The sequence below is a fragment of the Juglans microcarpa x Juglans regia genome, chromosome 1D, assembly GCF_004785595.1.
Source record: "Juglans microcarpa x Juglans regia isolate MS1-56 chromosome 1D, Jm3101_v1.0, whole genome shotgun sequence".
Classification (NCBI taxonomy): domain Eukaryota; kingdom Viridiplantae; phylum Streptophyta; class Magnoliopsida; order Fagales; family Juglandaceae; genus Juglans; species Juglans microcarpa x Juglans regia.
Window position 1 is genome coordinate 3,373,773 of NC_054594.1, and position 17,020 is coordinate 3,390,792.

The 17,020-nt window shown below is 35.8% G+C and overlaps 3 protein-coding genes across 4 annotated transcripts; 1 reads left to right on the forward strand and 2 right to left on the reverse strand.

Moving 5' to 3' along the window:
- The first annotated feature begins 824 nt into the window (after positions 1-824).
- LOC121255349 (pentatricopeptide repeat-containing protein At5g66631) lies at positions 825-6,237 on the forward strand. Of its 2 annotated transcripts, XR_005938770.1 has the most exons (3): positions 825-3,121; positions 4,152-4,257; positions 6,102-6,237. XR_005938770.1 is itself a non-coding variant. In XM_041155619.1 (2 exons), exon 1 carries the CDS (start codon positions 1,084-1,086, stop codon positions 3,073-3,075), a length of 1,992 nt encoding a protein of 663 aa, XP_041011553.1. In that variant the 5' UTR covers positions 825-1,083; the 3' UTR covers positions 3,076-3,121; positions 4,106-4,122. The 2 variants fall into 2 exon arrangements, 1 of the variants encoding a protein (XP_041011553.1); XM_041155619.1 differs by lacking the exons at positions 4,152-4,257; positions 6,102-6,237 and adding an exon at positions 4,106-4,122.
- On the reverse strand, positions 5,933-8,185 carry LOC121255355 (lysM domain receptor-like kinase 4). The gene has a single exon (XM_041155631.1). It carries the CDS (start codon positions 7,973-7,975, stop codon positions 6,083-6,085), a length of 1,893 nt encoding a protein of 630 aa, XP_041011565.1. The 5' UTR covers positions 7,976-8,185; the 3' UTR covers positions 5,933-6,082.
- A 1,549-nt stretch (positions 8,186-9,734) lies between these two features.
- LOC121255362 (cold-regulated 413 plasma membrane protein 4-like) lies at positions 9,735-12,354 on the reverse strand. Its single transcript, XM_041155642.1, has 4 exons — positions 11,969-12,354; positions 10,370-10,477; positions 10,208-10,278; positions 9,735-10,100 (listed from the first exon to the last, which is right to left on the reverse strand). The coding sequence occupies exons 1-4, from the start codon at positions 12,103-12,105 to the stop codon at positions 9,868-9,870; spliced, it is 549 nt and encodes a 182-aa protein (XP_041011576.1). The 5' UTR covers positions 12,106-12,354; the 3' UTR covers positions 9,735-9,867.
- Positions 12,355-17,020: the final 4,666 nt, after the last annotated feature.

Here is a 17,020-nt window from a genome sequence, read left to right on the forward strand (position 1 = left end):
ACATAAAAGAATGCATGTACTTTTCTCATGCTTGTAAACGTTGCTGGACACATTTCTCTCCAAATATAATATTTTGGTTTAAAAATTATATGGAATTATTTAATTAAGCTCTAAAATTTCTTGCATGCTCTAATTAGCCAATATCTTTAAATCCCAACCATAGTTTTCAAATTAAAATGGTTGAGATATTTACACACCAATATTTATTTATTTCTACTAACCAAGCCTTTATCATCTTTGTATTTTTTATATTCATAAGATTCTATCCATTTTATTTGAAAAGGACCATGTCGCCATAACACTTGACAAACACTTTTCTTTTTTCTTTTTCTTTGTACCGAATTTAGTAAAATTTTCTTTTGTTTTCATTTTTTTAAAATCTTAAAATTTTCAGATGAAGGTTTAGTTAAATAAGTAATTTTTTTTTTTCAAAAAATAAAAAATTAGTTTATTTAGCTCAAAGACTCAAATGATTTTCATGTGTAATTCTAAGAAGCATTTTCCATTTGAAAATAATTATTGGGACATAAGAAATCACCCAATAATAAGAGTTTCTGAGGGTTCTGGTAAGATAACAAAAGAGAGGAATTGGGACTCCAAAAGTACATCTGGTTAAGTGGGCTTTTGGGCTATAGGTAGTCTTGGGTTAAGTGGGCTTGTGTACAGAAAGGGCCGTGGTGGCTTTAATAATTAGTAGTTTTCCGTTGGGCTTGATTGATTGGTACTCGGCCCATCAATAATTACAGCCATTTGGTTGTATAAATACATCTGTAACACAATAACACTTGAGCAGTTACTCATTCTCTCCCCTCTCGAGCTTTCGTCCTCTTCTTGGGCGTAACATCATCCCAGCCCATTAACAAAAATTTTGGGATGTTCCTCGGTCTCGATTCGACTTCCTCGTGGGAAATACGACGCGCAGTTTTGGCCAGATGACGTTCCCTGCACACCAGATGTTTGATGTTTTGAGTCTGCTAACCACCAGATGGTAGATATCATAACCTGTATTGAGAGTTACAGACTTGATATAACTTCGCATACCGCGCATATTAAGAATGGGAAGGATATGGTCCTGTAAGTGTTATGTGTCTTCACTCAATGGCAATGCATTTCAAGCTCCTCTTTCGTGGGATATACCGTCTCAACGGCCTAACCCAGCAAACTCGTTGCTATGCCCGCGACCCATTTCCCAATAAAGTTTCCCACTACCTGTTCCGTGCCAAACTCATTGATAAGATTCGACTAGGCCTCCGCTCCAGCACTCCCAGCTCGCTTGCGCCTCTCCTAAATCATCGCCATATCGATTCATTCGTTGTCACTCATGCGCTCCGGTCTGCGCCTTCTGCAGACGCTGCCCTGTCCCTGGTGGACACCCTTGAGTCAATTCCCTATTTCTCGCATACCCAGAACACCGTCCATGCGCTGGCCACAGTCCTGGCCAAGTCCCACCGGACTGCGGAGCTCAAATCCCTTATTGATGCCGTCAATGCTGGCAGGTTTCGCAACGTCCGTGTCACTTTTATGAACCTTATGCAGTGGTATGCTGCGACTGGAGACCTTGACATGGTACTCCGTGTTTGGGAAGAATATAGGTTGTCAAGCGAGCGTGTATGCACCGAGTCTTATAACATTGTCATGCGCCTTTATGCTCAAACGGGTAAGGACGACTCTGAGGCCGTGCAGGTTTTCTATAGGATGATAAATGAAGGAGCAATTCCAAATTCTAGGACTTACAAGGTAATGATTGAGCACCTTGTGAACTCCGGAAAGTTAGAGTCCGCAGTGGAGATTTTTAAAATACTGCCCTTGATGAGAATTAGACGCACTTCAAATCAATATTTTGTTTTGATGGAAGGACTTATTGGTGTTGAGCGGTTTGATGAGGTCAAGGATTTGCTCAAGGAAATGATGGTTGATGGAATATTGCCGGGAAGAGCCATGCGTTTGTCATTGAAACGTATGCAGGAGGCAGGATTTGTCCAAGAGACAGATGAATTTCTTGTAGAAATGTTGCCGGATGAGAGAATCAGAAGCATAGGATGTAGTGATGTCCATAGTGATGACGATCATTATGATGATGATGATGATGTGGATGAGGATGTTTCTCGTGGTAGTGGAGGTGACTATGTTGATGGGGTTCAGTTAAAACCGTGGTTAGACCCAAGGGCCTTGGCAAGTGCCTTACATCAATGGAGCTCTAGCGAGGTATCAGCTCTAGAGGATGCGAAACTGGTGTGGACAACTCGGTTGTTTTGCAAGATTCTTAGGAATTTGAAGTCTCCGGAAACAGCTTGGGGTTTTTTCTGTTGGGTTGCTTATCAGCCAGGATTTACACATGATGTTTACACAGTACAAAGGATGCTGGCACTTTTAGCACGCCACGGGCATGTTGAATTGGTTGATAAACTCCTATCCAAAATAAGAAGGGAGGGAATGAGATTGCCCTTCAGCACCATGAGGTTGATCATTGACTTGTATGGCATCTCGAAGAGAGCTGATGCGGCTCTAAAGGTCTTTCGTGATGATAGAACTCTCTGTGGTCCCATATCAATTTTTAATTTGATGCTTCTGTATTCATCTCTATTACGAACATTGACCAAGTGCGGGAGGAATTCTGACGCCATGGATGTACTTGAAGAGATGGTTTTGTGTGGGATTTGTCCGGATATTCAGACATATTCTGGATTAATGCATCACTTTGCATTGAATGGGGACATCAAAACAGTGCAGAAACTCTTTGCAATGGTTAGGCAAAGTGGTGTGGAGCCTGATGGTTATATGTTTAAAGTACTGATCCAAGCTTATTGCAAATGTGAGAGAGCTGCTCTTGCATGGAGAGTTTTTGAAGACGTGAGGAATTTAAATTTGATGCCTGATCCTGTCACTAAAGAGCTGCTAGTAAAGAGTCTCTGGAAGGAGGGCAAGCGGAGAGAGGCTGCTGCTGTTGAAGAAAATTGTGAGCAAACAAAAGTTCTTCCACTAACATTGCGCGGTCACATATGGACAGTGAGCTCTGCAGATTTCACAAGGGTTTATGATATTTATTCAACAAGCTTTAAATCCACAGCTGGCTAGAGTTGTGAATGTTTCTGCTAAACAAGCAATTATCTGCTTCAAAGCGGTATACCAAGCAACTTTGTTATTTTAGTTATCTATAAAAAAATATATATATAAAAATTGAAGTTAGTTCATGTTTTATTGAAGTTGCTGCCATTCTTTTTCTGGTATTTTTTGGATTTGAAACTGAGTTTCAAGTCTGCAAAGACTCTTTTGATGAAAGAAAAGAATAAAGTGTGAAATTAAGAGATGACTGCTTGTGGTTGTCTTATAACAGTTGGTGTATTGAACCAAAGCCTGTTGTGATACTTGAGTGTTATCAGATCTTGGGAATTGGAAAGAACTACCGCAAAGGGCAAAGTGAAGCTGTTTTGTTGCTGTGGAATTGATTAAATTACATTGACTTAGTCAGCCTTGTGTTTAGGTTGTCATCAAAGAATAAAAGTGACACCAAGAAATGACTTGTTGTGCTTGTGATATAGTTGGTCTACTGAATCAAAAACTAAGATTAAATCTGATTGGGATGTTTCCGCAGTTTTGAGTCTTGCAGACCTATACTAAAATGAATGCCCTTTCTGAAAACGATGTGAGATCAGTAGCACCCAAGCTGATCATTTGAGAAGCAGACGTGTGATTCAGTTTTGTGGATCAAACGTCATTCTAATACCTTGATCTGGTGCCGCCATATGGTAACAATCAGAACTCTACGAGCTGTATGAATCATAGATTATCTTTTCCCTTTTTGGTTTTTGGAGAAGTAAAATTAAATCCAAGGTGAAGCCATCAAACTTTTTGGTTCTCATGCGTTGGGTGGCTTACTTTTTATATAAAATTTGTAGTGAACTAATCTGATGCTTTCCAAAGATTGTCAGCAGAAAGGAAAGCATTATGGATAAATAATGTGATTATGTATTTTTCTTCATGATAATGTACTAAGAACTCTATAAACTACATCAACAAGTACTTTTGGAACAATCAGAACTCTACTTTATTTTGATTCAAAGATCCCTACTATATCCTGTTTTAGTTTCCTTCAACCTATGGCCAGACCCCGAAAACTATCATTTTTCTAGGTTGGGTGCACGCTGGATGAGTCTTTGGCAGGGTAAAGCACGGCGATAGTCAACTTTAGCTTCTCTGTTATCACTCGGACATCGCCTGGGAAGGAAGAAAACCATGGACCTATGCTTATTATAGGAGGTAATCTACTTATCGGTCTCTTTGATAAGATAATCGCTTTTCAATTATGATGTTAATTGTTTTTTTCTCCATGAATGCCAAGAAAATGAACCCTAGGAATTAACATGGTTGAGTCAAAGGGGATACAACCATAACTTAGAACACCTAATGGCTGCAGTTGTGTTAGTGATCTATGTATTTGGGTATTACAAGAGAGGTTCATATGGAAAATATGAAGCATACCCACATAAAACTTTAGGACTTAAGAACTCTTTTAACATTCCCTTCAACTCGAGTTGAAATCTTGAATTTGGAAGGCATCAAGCAGTGCAGAGACATTTGTGGACTGCAGGAAGGCACATATCGTTTGTCCCTTCTATTTGAGCTTTTCTTTTTTCAGTTCAGATCCGATTAGAGAGTATGGCCGGATCTGATTATCCGACAGCCAATCAAAATATGACAGTCATGATGCTCCATTGGGAGTTATCTTTCCCTTAGAATCCGTCCTGCAAGAAAATAGATTCTTATCCCATTCTCAGCTCCTCCAGTTGAGCAGCTTCAAAAGCATATCTTAATCCAAGGTAACACCAAAGTCATATTTTATATCCGCAAATGCAGTGTTAACAACTTTCATTAATTGAAGACGACTAGTGGAATTAAGAAAATAAAGGAATCTTTCAATTCCCATTAGTTTATATTAGGAATGAGTCATAGGGATTAATAAATTAGAGCCTGACTTTTTAAACCACACTTAAAACATTAATAAGTATATGATTTTTTCATGTGAGTCCTAGATTTATCAACTTTTTTTAAAGAGAGTATGCTAGACTTCACACCTTAAGACTGCAAATATAATTTCTCAATATTAAATACAATACCCTCTTCAGAAATGGTATCCTATCGATAAACAAATCTTCATTGACCTAACTCATTCATCAGACATTGGCATTTTTTTTGGTCAATTCTTATTGGTCGATTAAAACAAATGTGGGTTGATGTATCATGTATTTTATATATAATATCTAATTTTGAAAGTTTGGAGACTCCATTAAATGATATAACGAAAAACAAATAATATAAGTAATTAAGAAAATGTTTGGGTATTAGATTTTCTGAGAAAATTTTGAAACTTTCGAAAAAAATTCTTTGCGAAACTTTTTGAAGAAGTTTTTTTAAAGATGTTATTATTAGGGTTTGAAAAGTGGTGGCACCATTTAAAATGCTTGGAAAAAAAATTATCAGGGGATTTTTTATTATGTTTTGTGAAGGCTTTTTCTTATTATTTATTACGAAAATGAAGGTAAGAAGTTATGATCGAAGTTATTTCCTAGATTGTTTTGGATTGAGACTAAGAAAGTTTTCAAAAATCCCTTATTCCCAAACATGAACTGGGTAAAAAAGCCATTAGAAAAAAAATCATATATATAACCAAGATCTAATTTTCATTTGAGTTGGTAGATTAGTTTAGTTTTTCCAAACAGATGAGTTTTACGTGTATAAAACAGTCATTCTTGACCTTGGTTCACTTGCCCCATGCTTCGTGAATGATTTGCCTAAATTTTAGTTCATACAATTTGAGTTTAATGCATAGCATCTGCTGCTCTGTCAAAGGTGGCAATACAGGGTACCCTATTCTCTAAGATGGGAAATAAATTTTGATTCTGCAAAAATATTTGCAAGAATTTAAAGCAAGGGATTGCGACAGAATCTCATATCATTGAATCAAAAATAAGTCCTAACTGAATGGGAGAAAGATTAATCACTAAAACATAAGAAAAGTGAATGAATGATCGTATTTCAACTACTGATACGGATGTTCTGCTGAAACTGTCGTGCTGATATGCTCTTAATTTGTGGATTCCCAGGTCAGGGAAGCATTGCACGTTCTTGAGAGAGATTGCACAATCTCATCCATGGCTGGTCGCCCTGCCGGATTTTTGTTTAAGCAGCTATCAATCAATCTGACCACAAAAACAGCAAGTTCCAAAGGATAATTCCCTCGGAGGGAGGGATCCATGAAGTGCCTCAAACTTTCATTTACATCCTCCTCACGAAGCACCACACTCAAGACATCTGATAACTGCATATTCTCCTCCTCATACAGGGCAGCAACCTCTTTCCCAGTCACTATCTCCAGCATCACAACCCCCAATGCATAGGCATCAAGCTTTGTGGAGACAAAACCATTTTCCAAATACTCAGGAGCCATGTAGCCTCTTGTCCCGACGATGTGCTTTGTCAAGGAAAATTGGCCTTCCTGACCTTGAGCTGACCTTGCCAGACCAAAGTTCGCAATCTTAGCTCTCAAATCACCGTCCAGAAGAATGTTGCTGCTCTTTATATCCTTGTGGACATGGGGAGGAGCAGTGAAGCCATGAAGATAGTTCAGTCCAGTCGCCACATCCAATACAATCTGCATTCTCTGCGTCCAGCTCAAAATTTTCCTATCACTGCTGCTGCTGTTATAGATCCAATCACTCAACGGTCCGTTTGCAGCATATTCGTAAACAAGGTACCAATGACCATTGTTGAAACAGATGCCAGAGAGGCATATAATATTAGAATGGTTGATCTTGTTCAACAAATTTATCTCTCTCGATACATCTCCATTCATTTTCTTAATGGCTGCCAAATCCCCATTAAACTTGCCACGATAAACAGATCCTTGAATCCAGCAACTAGGACTGAAATCATCTGTTGCATCTTGGAGTTCCTTAAAACTATACACTTTGAGGGATTGAGCCATACTAGATATGCTTTCTAAGAAGTCCTCGGATTCTTCCTCCACCTTCTTCTTTTCTGGTTTCGCATGTGCCTCAAAGTGATCCGAGACAATGACAGAATCAGATTTCTTCTTGCTTTTACGGAAAAATACGCAGAATATTACTGTGCCAAAGACCAATACAAGAGCACTTCCTCCAAGAACCCCAACAAGGACATAAACCCATGTTTTGCTTGAGCTTTCACTGGAGGGGGGAGGCGGCGGTGATGCCAATGGTGGGGGAGGAGGGGGTTCTATGGTTTGAGAGCTTGAAGGCGGATCTTGCAGAGGAACCAGAAGTGTGGTGGGGTAGTAAATTGTGGGGTTCTGAGCAGAAAGCTCATTAGCCGCCAAAGTCATCTCAGTGCTGGAGCCAAATCTCTCACTAATGGATGCAACATAATCACCGGCAGCGACCAGGTAAGTCAATAAATAATTGACATTCACATCAATTTGATTCTTAGTAGGACAAGCACATCTAAGAGGAACATTGATTGTTGCACCAGCAGGTAAACTAGTAGCGCCATGACTGCTTTGATTCTGAAGAGCTTGACAGGTGGAAAGGGCTTGGAAGATGTTATTAGCAATCAAGAGATAAGTATCTTCAGTCTTTATAACATAACTCGCGTTTGCTTGGTAGTAATGACCTGAACAGGAGCAGTTGACTGGAACAAGCACCAATTTGTTCGTTTCAAATGTTGCAGTCTCTGAAACAGAGATAATCTGAGAGAGCTGGGATGGATCGGAGGCCAAGAGAGCAGAGATGGCAGAAACAGAGTTGTATGGGGGTTGGGATCTGAAGGTGAGGTAGCCTTGGCAACTTGTGTTTAGGCCATTACAGGAGTAGCCAAGAGCAGAATTTGCGTTATTGCCACAATCCGTTGTTACCTTTCCTTCATAAGGTTGCTGAGCCAGAATCAAAGAACAGCTTGAGAATAACAAGATTGTGAGAACGAAAATGAGAGTGGGGGAATTCATTTCAGGTTGAAGATGAAAGATCAGCGAGAGGTTTATGGGAAATAATAGTACGCTGATAATCGACAACGTTGGTGGAGTTAAAAATACTTTGGATTTTTTTTTTTTTTTTTTCTTTTCTAGGGAGAAAGTTCTAAGAAACACTTCATGTTGAATGTGTCAATAAGTCTTTCTGACGTCTGATTTGGACAAGGTGCACAGAACGTGCTGGACGGAGCCGCGTTGAATGTTGAAAGCAGGCAAGCCTTTGACTCCAAACTCAATAATGTTGGCGTGAAAACTCGATCCTACTGGAAATGAACAATAACTATGACCGAATTGAAGTCTTGATGTTTGGAATTTAATTTAGAACTTACCTATATTTATATGAAAAAGAATCTTCTCAAATTTTCGTTCCAACTTAAAAGATATTAGGTAAGAGAAAAATCGACATATCATGTTTATGGTATATCATTTATTTACTTTACAAGATGTGATTTTTGATCCCTCCATATGAAGAAGTCAAAGTGAGAATTAAGTAGGGGTGACCAAAATGGAATTGATGCATGGTGTAGCATACTCCCCTACATGTTCATACTTTACTTCTCTCTCTTAAATTTTATGAGTTTTTATGAAATTTCTTGCACCATTAAGAGGTTTGTAAAGTGAGATGCGAATTTTTAGTTTTAGATGAAAGTTTAAAATATTATTTTTTTAATATTATTATTGTTTTGAGATTTTAAAAAGTTGAATTGAGATTTAAAAAAATTGAATTATTTATTATATTTTGTGTGGAAATTTAAAAAAATTATAATAATGAGATAAGAATTTTGTGTCTCATCCCCACTTGCTAAACCAGCCTGACATCTAATGACATGTTTGGATACTCAGAATATTTCAAAATTTCATGAATAGTAGTAAATAGACGACGCAATTGCTTCAAATATTATATATGTTATTGATTCCAAAAAGAAAATTAATATCCTCACCCACCATCGATCGTAATATGTTATAATTTTTTAGATTTGAAATTCTAGAAAATTAATTATAGGCCTAATGCTTCCTTTGGTCGCGAAATGTTATAAAATCAAGGTATAGATCTAAAATATTCGTAATTATTTTCAATGAATTACACATACTCTTTTGAGTTTTTGTACCGTGAAAACCTATCAAAATATGAGGTATGTGTCGTCGTATCTTCGTCACTCTTCGTCACTCTCAACTATGATCAAGTTTGGACGCAAGGCCAGGCCATATTGCAAGCCATAATTAATGGCGCAGACTCCAGCCGCCGGCTGACAAATCAAAAAGTTGCCAGTACCAGGGGCTCCGCATCAAGCCTGGGTTGTACAAATTTCTGAAAAAACGGCAAGGGTTTGAAGTCCAATATATCTCAGCTAACAAGAAACTACAAGAGGAAACTAACTAGGAATTAGGCCCCATGTATGTCTTTTAACATACAGAACTAGATCTCCAATAGTGCAGTAGGCCAGGCAATTGCAGATTTTCATCTTCAAGTCTTTGGAGGGCAGAAGATTTTCCTCCCTGTTTTAACTTATTTATGCGTTGTTTTGCTGCATTGAAGTACCACCAACAAAGTGAAACCAAAGAAGACCCTCCAAGTTTGTGGGACCAAGTGTTCCCACATCAGCAAACACTGGTGCCCATTTTTTAGATAAAAACAAGGCCTGAATTCCTCATCTTTGAAATTTATTTATTTCATTTGGAACAGGGATTGAGGTGGAAACAGAAAGAAAAGAAAATAAAATAAAAGAAAAGAAAAGAAAAGAAAACTCACAAGGAGTAGAAGTTTGTAGGGACTTGTCCAGAAAATTCATTACAATCACAGAGCCCGGAGAAAGCTCAAGAAATTATCAAGGTGAAAAAGTAACTCCCCTTCCAAGAGAACAATTCGTCTATTTAGTTAGCCAGCACAGATACTGTATTGTAAAGTAGAACAGAAAAACTATACCAAGATATGAAGCAAAGCAGTGGCAGCTAAATTGACAATTACCTCCTCCAACTGCCCTCAACTCTATTATAACTACTGAAACTCCAATTATGAGACAAAAGATACAACTAAAAAGGTCGTCCCGCAGTCCATCGACCAATCCATCAGGAGTGATTACAAAGAGGAGGAAACGAGCAGCTGAACAGAGAGATAATACATTAGTCTGAGCACGAATTTATCTGCGTTACAGTTTACATGAGGGCATAATGAACAAATTAGCTGTATAATCAAGAAAATATTCAGACCAGGAAAAGTTCGAGGGTCGAAGAGGTTTGCTGCAACAGCTAGAAAGGCAACCCAACAACCAAATTGTCCTCTGCATATTTGGATCAACAAGTTTAGTGAATGAAATAGCAGAACATAGAATCTAAAATATGTAATATAGTATACAGAGAATTGTCAGACACCTTATAATTTTGAACAGAGCAGTTGGGAAACTTGTAAAAAGATACAATACTAGAAGGGTAGTTTTCATAGATGATCTCTGGCCTGTTCGATTCAAGAGCAACAAAAACCTGTTGGGGAAACAAAGATTCAGTACAAAACTTCTAGTCAGAGAAACGGAATGTCAGGGTGTCTAAGGTTCTTCATGAAAACAAAACAACCATACGAAGTCAGCATTTAGATACATCATTTAAGTGTCATGCTGGTTTCAGCAAATATTGAATTTAAGGTACGTATCGAAATGTCGCATGTATCGATTGAGGTATTTGGCATGAGTTTCAATTGAAGCTTGTACAAAACAAAATGAGATGGATTATACATTAATAGCCAACCTCTAGTAGCAATGAGGAACTATTATGAAGCTATAATCTTCATCGAGACAAATGCACAAATATCAGACACCAAGTAATTCTTCAAGTGCAACACATGCAGAAGTCCATGTCAACGAGTTTTCTAGATATATTTTGGGGTCTAACCCTCATTCTGATATGTATACAGAATAGAAAAGAACTTGTATGTGATCATTGATTGGATCACTTGCTGAATACACAGACATACTCAAAAGCTATTAACCTAAAAGCGACAACCTTAAACAAAACTATGAAATTGCTATATCTATAAATTTCTTATCAGAAACATACAAGTAAACAGCATAATGTCTACAAAACGCATTTCTGTATACAGAGAAATGATTTGGCATGATGTATATGTCAAGCACACTCAATATACTCCATCCCAGAAGCTATAGAAGTTCAGTGGTTATCAAATTTCAATCCCATGACCGTTCAAATAAATATATATTAGAAGCCTCGATGCATCAAGGACTATTTACCTAATAATTCAAATATTTGTTTCCCTCTCCGTTTTTTAGTAACAAAATGAAGGACCAAACTGAGAGTTAGCAGCATGAATAAAGAGGGACTTGCCCAGACTTACTAATACAGTCGAAATTTGGCTTCTGAACAAATACAAGATGCAAGACAAATTCAATGATTGCGAAGTACACCACCATATTTAACAATTTTGAAGGGTATTGAAATTGTCATATCGAAGATAATTCAATCGTAAACTGTCCACCCTACTTCTTTTCCACACACCCAAATCATCTCAGCTTTTAAACTTTCATTACTTGGTTAATGATCTATAATGAAGTTTTTTCCAGAGTGGAACTTCGGTGTCTGAACAAATGCAAGACGATATTTTCAAAAAAAAAATCTGAAAAGCTTCCAGTAATCATAAAAAAGGACGTTCTGCTAGAACCATAGTCTGTTACAAGAAGCAAACGACTCAATATCGACTACATCAGATTCTATAGCCAGAGCCTCTTTTGCCAGTCTACTTGCAGCACCATTCGCATCTCTCTTGAAAAACCCAAATCATGGTGCAGCCATTTTCAAATTGAATCTAATCCAATCGCACGCTTCAACAACGCATAGAACTAATTCTCAACACATAATCCAAATCACCCAAAGCCACTGCTATATAACAACACTATAGAAAAAGCCCATGAAATTTACCAAAACAGAAATCACAGATTCACATATAAGAAAGATAAGACTCACAAGGCAAAGAAGGTTCCACCCCATTGAAAGCTGGATCGAGCTGCGCTTGATTTTTCTGGAGAAGCAGATGATTCACCAATTGCTGCATGCCCGATTCTTGCGAACGCTTCAGCAACTCCATTTCCCAGATTTCCCATCTTTGCATTCAGAATGTTTCACATTTGATCACAGTGATCTGACTCTACTTTTTTCTTTTATATCTTTGTCTGGGAATATTCGAGCCACCTGCAGTGATGGAAGTCCGATATCCACCAAGGTCGGGAATTCGACCAGTCCGCGTGGTTTCAAAAAGGTGGAGTAGACGTGGCCATGCCTACAGCCGTCAGATCATCTCTATCTCTCTCCTGAGTTGCGGATTCTCCGAGTCTTGACATATTTTCTCGTACGAGTCGAACAGTCTTCCAGCGAGTTTCTTATTTGGATTCTGCAATTTATACAAGTAGTTAACTTAACTATTTTTTAATCCTATTTAATGCAGCTGACTTTCATATTAATATTAATGATACTTCGTTATATCAATAAACAAATTTATAAACATATATTTTCTTTTTATTTTCATTTACTACTTGTGCGTTACATTTATTTTAATATCAATTTTATAATCTAAATTCTAACGTATTATATTCAAATACGTCAATTTATAAATTTATATTTTTAACATTTTCTTTAACTAAAATATTTTTCTTTGTTATATAACTTAGTTTAATGATATTTTTCTCTTAATTATTTTTATTGATATGATATATTTTCAGTGATTTTTTTATAAATAACTTTTGTAAAAAGACCACTTAGGCTCATTTGGAGAGAAATGATATGAGATGAAAATTTTATGAATAGTAATAAGATAGTTTGTGAATAGTAGTGAGATAATTTGAGTTGAATATTTTTTAGATTTTAAAAAATGAAAAAAAAAATTGAATAAAAAATATTATGAAATTAAAATATTGTATAATATAGTTTTATAATATTATTTTTATTTTGAGATTTGAAAAAATTGAATTATTTTTTTAATTTTTGTTTGAAAGTTTGAAAAATTTGTAATGATTAGTTTGAAAAAATTGTAATAATTAGTTTTAAAATGTTTATTTTTAAATTATATTTAGAAACGAGATGAAATGAAAATTTTAGAATTAGATGTATTTCTAAACAAAACTGGGCACATCCACTAGAGTAACTTACAGTGCGATTGAAATGATAGGATTGACAAGGAAATATGATAGCAATACTCTTATCACTCATTTTTATAAATACATATAGACCATGCATGTTACTAGAAAAGCAATAATTTAAGAATATAATATCTTAAAAGTGGTCATTTGAAATTAGAAATTAAAATGTTTAAATGTTATTCAAAGCTTACAAATATAAAATATATATATATATATAAAATATTAAATAGTGCAGGATATACCTCCAATTCGAATAAAAATAAATTAAATCTATTATAATCTAATTGCTTGTTAACAACTTCGTAAGATTTTTTCTAGAAATTATATTTGAAGTTATAGAGCATGTAAGAGTTGAAAATCAATTTAAAAAAAATGAATAAAAATGAGATTTATGTAAAAAAAATTAATTTTTTAATTATAAATATATTCATTTTTAAAAGAATAATTCTTATATACAATCATAGAGTACGCAAGTATCGTATAATCGTTTTGAAAAATAATGTAGCTCACTATTAAAAAATTAATTTTTTGATATAGATCTATTATACAACACTTGTACTTTCGTAACTATAAATATTATTTTTCCTTTTAAAAAAATATACAACACTTGCACAACCCATTATTTCCATTGACGAAGGGATCGGGTTGGCCGATAATGCGTGGAAGCACGGAACAGAGGACGCAGAGTTGGATGGGCCAACGATAATCAGCAGGCAGCCAACAATAACTTACATGCTGAGGTGTAGTCTTGTTAGTTTCTTCTGAGCCGATGTGTGCATTCTTGTTTGACCTGTACGTACATATAGCCAGCTAAGAAGATGCGCTTCAGATCAACAACTTGCGATACTTTGGGGCCAATTTGAAATTAATGTTGCGTAGCTAGTTTGCAGGAAGTGCAAGCATCTTTACATATGAGACTGACTTGGAACCTCATCCAAGGGAAATCGACCTGGTCTAAGTTTTTTCTTGCTAAATACGTTGGTCAAAAGCATATTACTATGGTTGGTTGTTAGATTGTCCTAAGATCAATTCAATTCAGTCTAATTTTAAACTTAGTCTAACATCTAAATACTCAACTTTCAAATTACTAAATTCATTTCAATTCAAAATCTCTTTACATGTGGAATCTATAATTTTTTTCAATTCAACATCTTTTTACCCGTGAGACTCATATTTTTAAAATTTTCATAAATATATCTAAATTCATTTTAACATCCGAATACATCTAAATTCATCTTAAGTTAGCCCTACAAAACTTACTCAATCATCTCAACTCACTATTATTCATAAAAAATTTAATTCATCTTAACTCAGCTTAACATCCAAATGCAACCTAAGAAGGGATTCAAGTTCTGGAAAATGCTTTTGAGTAACTTACCTACTGTTTCTCAAAATTCAAAGTGGAGGGTGAGGGAAAAAATTGTCATTTTGGCAAAACAAGTGGCTTAGTGATGGTCCAATTAATGAACATGATCCTATTAATGAGTTACCTGATTTATTGTTGTCTGAATGTAAAACAAAAAATGGATGGAATGTTGAGGTATTTGATCGTTTGGTGGGAGTAGAAAATTCTGATCAGATCATGGATGAGTTGGGAAAAATTAAACCAGGAAAAGATATGCTTATATGGTTGTCGAATTTTCAATGGAATTTTTCAACCCGTAGTACATGGGAGTGTATATGGATTCATTCTCCTAAAATTTCATGGATGAATTGGGTGTGGCATTCTTCGTTGCCAGGAAAAATGTCGATAGTTATGTGGAAGGCTTTGCATGGATGTTTACCAGTTGATGATGGCATAATGAGAGCGGGTATTAAACTTGGTATCTAAATATGATTGTTGTACTTCAGGGGTTATGAGGATCAAAATCATATCCTTGCATTGGGGAATTTTGCTGAGCAAGTGTGGCATATTTGTTCAAATCAGTTAGGAATGCCTCTGCTAAAAGGACGAACCTGGAAACAAAAGATTGAATCTTGGTATAGGCAAGCTAAAAACAATTCTCAAAGTGGATAATTGGTTGGAATTCTTCATGCCATAATTACTTGGAGACTTTGGTGGCGTCAGTGTAAGACAAGGATAGAGGGGGAGTAAGAATCGATACAAGCAATTTGGAGTTCTATCAAATACTGGTAAGCGATTGCAGGTGAAAAAATAAAGAAGTCTTCAGGTTTAAGCTGTTGAGATGAGGATATTTTGAAGTTATTAAATTTGCCTATTAAGGTTCAAAAACAAAAACCTGCTCAGATAGTCAAATGGTCTCCTCCTACTATGGATTGGTTTAAACTCAATGTTGATGGAAGCGTTTTAGGAAACCCAAGGTCTTCAAGTGCGGGAGGAGCGATTTGTGATCATAAAGGAGATTTGCTTGCTGGTTTTTCAATATTTACTAGTATTCAGTCAAACAATGTTGCAGAATTTATGGGTTTACTTCAAGCTCTACGTCGTAAGTATCCCAAGATTCACGGAGATAAATCTAGATGGGATACTTATGCTGAAACGACGTTATTAATGGCAGAATCATTATTCGAAAGGAGTATTACCATATTGTGTCCCTAGAACTGAGATCTCAAAATGATTTTACGATACATAACTTCTCAGTCTCTATAAATAGGTTACCATGTATGTTCTGGGCACCGACTCTCTCTCCCTCATATTCTTATTGTTAGAATATATTTTTTAATATTATTTTTATTTTGAAATTTGAAAAAGTTGAATTGTTATTTTATTTTGTATGAGAATTTGAAAAAGTTGTAATGATGAGATGGAAGGTTTTCAAAGTTTTAAATTTTAGTCTTAAAAACAAACCAGGCCTTAACTATCAGAGATATCCCTAATTGGAACCCTCGAGATTTTTATTCTGGTTACAAGTTAGTTGAATGTGTTACTGGCATCACCATAAATTACATCAACAATTTACATAATATATGTTGGACCTACGTGTGAGAATGATTGGAAATTATGAGGTATACCTACCAAGGAAAAGAAGAAGAAAGGGCATGCATGCATGCAAAGATTAAGCACAAATGCATTTTGTATTTGCAATCAGGTGAGTGGAGAGAAATCTCATACAAAGACTACAAATTGAAGTAAAAAAGAAGTAAAGCCTTAGTTAACCAATAATTAAGGTAGGTCAACCGTCAGGAGACGTGGACTCATGGATTGGAACGAAACCAACGCTCGACCGACGTCGTATACACCGACACAACATTAATTAAATTATAAGTCCGTACGTCCAGTACTCTTGTACTGCACAAAAAGACAAGGCTTTGAAAAGGAGTTTTGTATGAATTGTTCCCTTCTTATATGTCCCTGCATGGTGCCTACATGCACGCATACAATTTAATTACCCTTGGACATTACGAAAATCTTTAGTTATTATCTCTACTAATGGATGAAAAAATAACCAATTTTTTATTAAACAAAAAAATTATATCTAACTTAGTATAAATTGAGTCGTTATTTATTGAAGTGTTACATTTAAACATGAGTAAATAGAGAGAGTGTCACATATCAGCGTTTTTTATATCTTAAATTTTGGTTGAGCAATATTTTGATCTTTTATTCCTCATATTATACATGCACTAAATAAAAATTTAAAAAATAAATAAAATTTATGAAATATCCCTTAATTTATTATAAAAATAAAAGAAATAAATTGAGAAAAAAGGCGTACGCATTTGAAAAACTAATAGAATACTAAATTAAATACCACAAAAGGTACTACTAATCCTTTTGGAGTATGACCTAAATATGGCTTAGTACTCATTTGGGGCATTACAACTTAAGTCATGCCACCTATAATGAAATGGCCGACTTGACGAAAATGTCGAGAATTTAATAGGATAGACGAGATTGTGATATTTAATATTAACTGATGAG